Here is a 4194-nt window from a genome sequence, read left to right as displayed (position 1 = left end):
CTTAAAAATATATTATTGAATTGATAAACTAAAAAAAATAGACTAATAACTAAAAATATAGACAAAAACAATAAATTTTGATAATTTTTTAAATATTTTTTTTATGTTATATTATAACTATTTTAGTAGTTGATTTTATTTTTGCGCATAATATAATTGTTCTAATTTTATTGGTTGTTGACACCTCATTTAAATTATCTACTACTTATTCATCACAGGTATCCTATAATGAATTGGGTTCGACTTCGGGGTACCCAATATTAACAATAGAGGAGACGGCGAGAATACTGGAGGTTCCATTCAAGAACGTGGAGTTCAATGGCACCATCGCCCAGCGTGGGATCAACATGGGAGATGTTAAATGCGTGCCACTCTCTTCAGGGTGGTACAACATGCCAATAGAGAACAAAAGAAGGGTGATTAAGGTGCAGTGTTTTTCCATGAAGGACAGCGTGAACTTCTACATGAAACCAATTGAGGGGCTCACTGTGCTGATTGACATGGATAGGGAAGAGGTGTTGCACATTTTTGATAATGGCAGAGGCATCCCTGTTGCTAAGGGAATTGACACTGACTACCGTTACTCTGTTCAAAAACTCCGTGGTGAATTGCATCTTTTCAATCCAATATCAATGGAGCAGCCCAAAGGGCCAAGCTTCATAGTTGAAGATGGGCATTTGGTCAAATGGGCAAATTGGGAATTTCACTTGAAGGCAGATCCCAGAGCTGGGATCATAATTTCACAGGCCAAGGTAAGTTTCGATCATTAATTTCACTTGCAGCCTTGCAGGCATGCAGATGACAAGTTAATATCATTAAACTCATAAACTACTCCTGTACACCGGAGATTAAATTTGATGTTAGTGTTCACAAAAAATAACATATTTCTTAAGCTTAAATAAGATTTTAGTTTTTATATTAAAAAATATCTATATACACGTTTTTTAAAGATCAGTTTCCATGTATTGTATAACAAATATCTACCAATAAGTATTTGAGTGGAATTAAAATCTTTTTGGATGCCAAAATTGTGAACCACAATTTACTTTTTTGAAAGGTTAGGGATCCAGACACGTCAGAGATGAGGAGCGTGATGTACAAAGGATTCACATCTGAATTGTTCGTACCGTATATGGATCCAACGGACGCGTGGTATTTTAAGACGTACATGGACGCGGGCGAATACGGGTTTGGGCTGCAAGCAATGCCTCTGGACCCACTCAACGACTGCCCAAGAAATGCTTACTACATGGATGCAGTCTTTGCAGCCGCTGATGCCACGCCCTACCTCCGACCCAACATCATCTGCGTCTTTGAGACTTATGCTGGGGACATTGCTTGGCGCCATGCTGAGACCCCCTTCAATAACTTCAAGGCAACACCATCTTTCTTATTTCTTCAAACACAAATTCTTAATTAATAATTTATTTTAATAACTAAATTTAATTACATTAGTTTAATAAATTAAAAGTTTTAATTGAAAAAGTTAAACAAAACATGATTTGATTTAATTAAAAAATAATTTGTTCTTTTAATATCTTTTAATTGATAAAATATTTTTACTACCATTTTACGGAAATTTATAATTGTTTGCATTGATAATATAGTTGTAATTATTTTAACTTGCTTTTTAATGCGAGGACTTTTAATTTTCTTTATAAAATAAATAGATAAATAAATATTGTTACCGCCAATAAATAAATAATGTCAGGTTACAGAGGTGAGGCCAAAAGTGAATCTAGTGGTTCGGATGGCAGCCTCCGTGGGAAACTACGACTACATCGTTGACTGGGAATTCCAAACTGATGGGCTAATCAGATCAAAGGTTAGTGCATTTTTTCCCTTCAATATTTTATGTTATTAGTTGTTACTACTTCGTAATTTGTTTGTTTGTTTGTTTGTTTTTTGTTTTTTTACTTTTTTCGATTTCATAGGTTGGACTAAGTGGTATGTTGATGGTGAAAGGAACAATCTATGATCACATGAACCAAGTTCCAAGCGAAGAATATCTCTATGGCCCCCTTTTGAGCGAGAATTTAATCGGTGTAATTCATGACCATTACATCATTTATTACCTTGATTTGGACATAGATGGCACTGACAATTCATTTACCAAGGTAAATATTAAGAAACATGAGACCTCACCAGGAGAATCACCTAGAAAGAGCTACCTAAAAGCAATTAGAAATGTGGCAAAGACAGAGAAGGATGCACAAATAAGGCTCAGCCTCTATGACCCATCTGAATTTCACATGACAAACCCATCAAAAAAGACAAAGATAGGGAACCCAGTTGGGTACAAGGTGGTTCCAAGTGGCACAGCTGCTAGCCTTTTGGATCCTGAAGACCCACCACAGAAGAGGGCAGCATTTACAAATAACCAAATATGGGTCACTCCTTATAACAAGAGTGAAGAATGGGCTGGTGGCTTATTTGCTTACCAGAGCAAAGGTGATGACACACTTCAAGTATGGTCCAACAGGTTAGACATACACATACAATTCTTTCATGACCATATGATGAGGTATTCACATACATTTGAATAAATTATTGACTATAAAAGATTTAAGTGTTTGATAATTCTAAGAAAAAATATAGAGAATCAATTTTTATTTAGTTAATTAGTCAATATTTCTTTTTTTAATTTTAAAAGTTTTTATTTTTTTGAGAATTTATGGTTTAGAATTCATAATTTAAAATTTAAGATTAAAAATTTATAATTTAAGAACAAAAATTTAAAGTAAGTAAAATAATTTTAAATAAATTACCTGACATAATGAAAGATCAAAGATGTAAATTAATTTGATACTCACTAAAAATTAAATTAGTTGGATAAAACAATTTATCGGACAACTCTTTATAGATAGTTTTGTTGAACTAATCCAATCTTTAATGAGTATCAAATTACTTTATAACATTTATGATTAGAATTTATAACTATTTAAATCTTTGATGATAAAATATAACATTTTATAACATTTTGTTAAGAAAAATATTAGGTGATTAACACTTTATTTTATTTTATTTTTATCTTATATTTAAATAATAACATTTTTTAAAAAAGGTAAAAGTGTTGGTCTCCTATCAATCGTTTATTAATTAATATCTTCAAAATATTTATTAAGGTTTATGAGAAGAAAAGTTTTAATTAAAAAGACAAAAATTTGAAGTTATTAATGCACTCAATTAAAATTTGGCTCATGAGATATAAGGTTGCGTTTATTTATTGTCTTTCAAATACATAGACTTAGACATAAATACACAAAGAGATATATACACAAAAAGACACAAATTTTTTATTGTGTTTAGTGATATTGGACAAAATATACCAATATAAACTAAATATTAATTTTACTCTTATATTATTACCAATGGGATAAGAATAAAAATAAATTACTAAGGATAAAAGAGTAAATATTTGTATTTTATTCAATGTATCTTAATGTCTCATCTTTTTTGAAGGACACCAAATATATGTATTTTATGTATGTTTGTGTGACATCGTGTCTCAATAAACAAACGGTAAATATGTACCACCGTATTTATGTATTAATGTCCGTGTTTCATAGCATAAGTGTGGTTAAGAAAAGAAAAGAAAATAACACAATGTTACATACAGGGATCGGCCAATTGAGAAGAAGGACATTGTGCTGTGGTACACACTTGGATTCCATCACATACCTTGTCAAGAGGACTATCCCATCATGCCTACGGTGTCATCCAGCTTCGATCTAAAGCCTGTCAATTTCTTTGAGAGGAATCCAATCTTAAGGCTGCCTCCCAATTTCAAACATGATTTACCTCTTTGTAGCTCTCATCATTTACCTTGAACCTCAAACCATTTTTTAGCTTACACTAGTGTAGTGCTCGTGCATGAGAATGCTAAACCAATCCACGAGTTAATATAAGTCACATTTACATCACAATGACACATACACTATTTTTATAATTTTATTACAAATGTATCATACATAATTGTACACTTCACATTGAGTCACCAAATTAAATAAACCAAGATCTCTATTTATAAATAAAAACAATGAATTTCTTATGGTTAATATTAAGATATCAATGTTATGCTAAAATTAATTCTCAACAATAGAAAAAAAAATTCATAGAACTCGTAGCTATAAGTTAAAATTAAGTAACAAATAAATAAAAATATTACAAAAATCTGAAAAAACCAAATTATTG

The 4194-nt window shown here is 31.3% G+C and overlaps 1 protein-coding gene across 1 annotated transcript in view; it reads left to right on the top strand.

Annotated features, from left to right (window-relative positions):
• The window catches only part of LOC107629880 (primary amine oxidase), a 6701-nt gene extending 2780 nt beyond the window's left edge, over positions 1-3921 (top strand). Inside the window, exons 3-7 of the mRNA XM_016332818.2 lie at positions 219-752; positions 1058-1375; positions 1712-1825; positions 1935-2482; positions 3620-3921. Coding sequence (XP_016188304.1) covers positions 219-752; positions 1058-1375; positions 1712-1825; positions 1935-2482; positions 3620-3830 — 1725 coding nt within the window. The 3' untranslated portion in view covers positions 3831-3921. The remainder of the gene's footprint in view (positions 1-218; positions 753-1057; positions 1376-1711; positions 1826-1934; positions 2483-3619) is intronic.

This window comes from Arachis ipaensis, chromosome B03 (genome assembly GCF_000816755.2).
Source record: "Arachis ipaensis cultivar K30076 chromosome B03, Araip1.1, whole genome shotgun sequence".
Classification (NCBI taxonomy): domain Eukaryota; kingdom Viridiplantae; phylum Streptophyta; class Magnoliopsida; order Fabales; family Fabaceae; genus Arachis; species Arachis ipaensis.
Note: the sequence above shows the minus strand (reverse complement) of the source record. Positions and strands in the feature narration are given on the sequence as shown.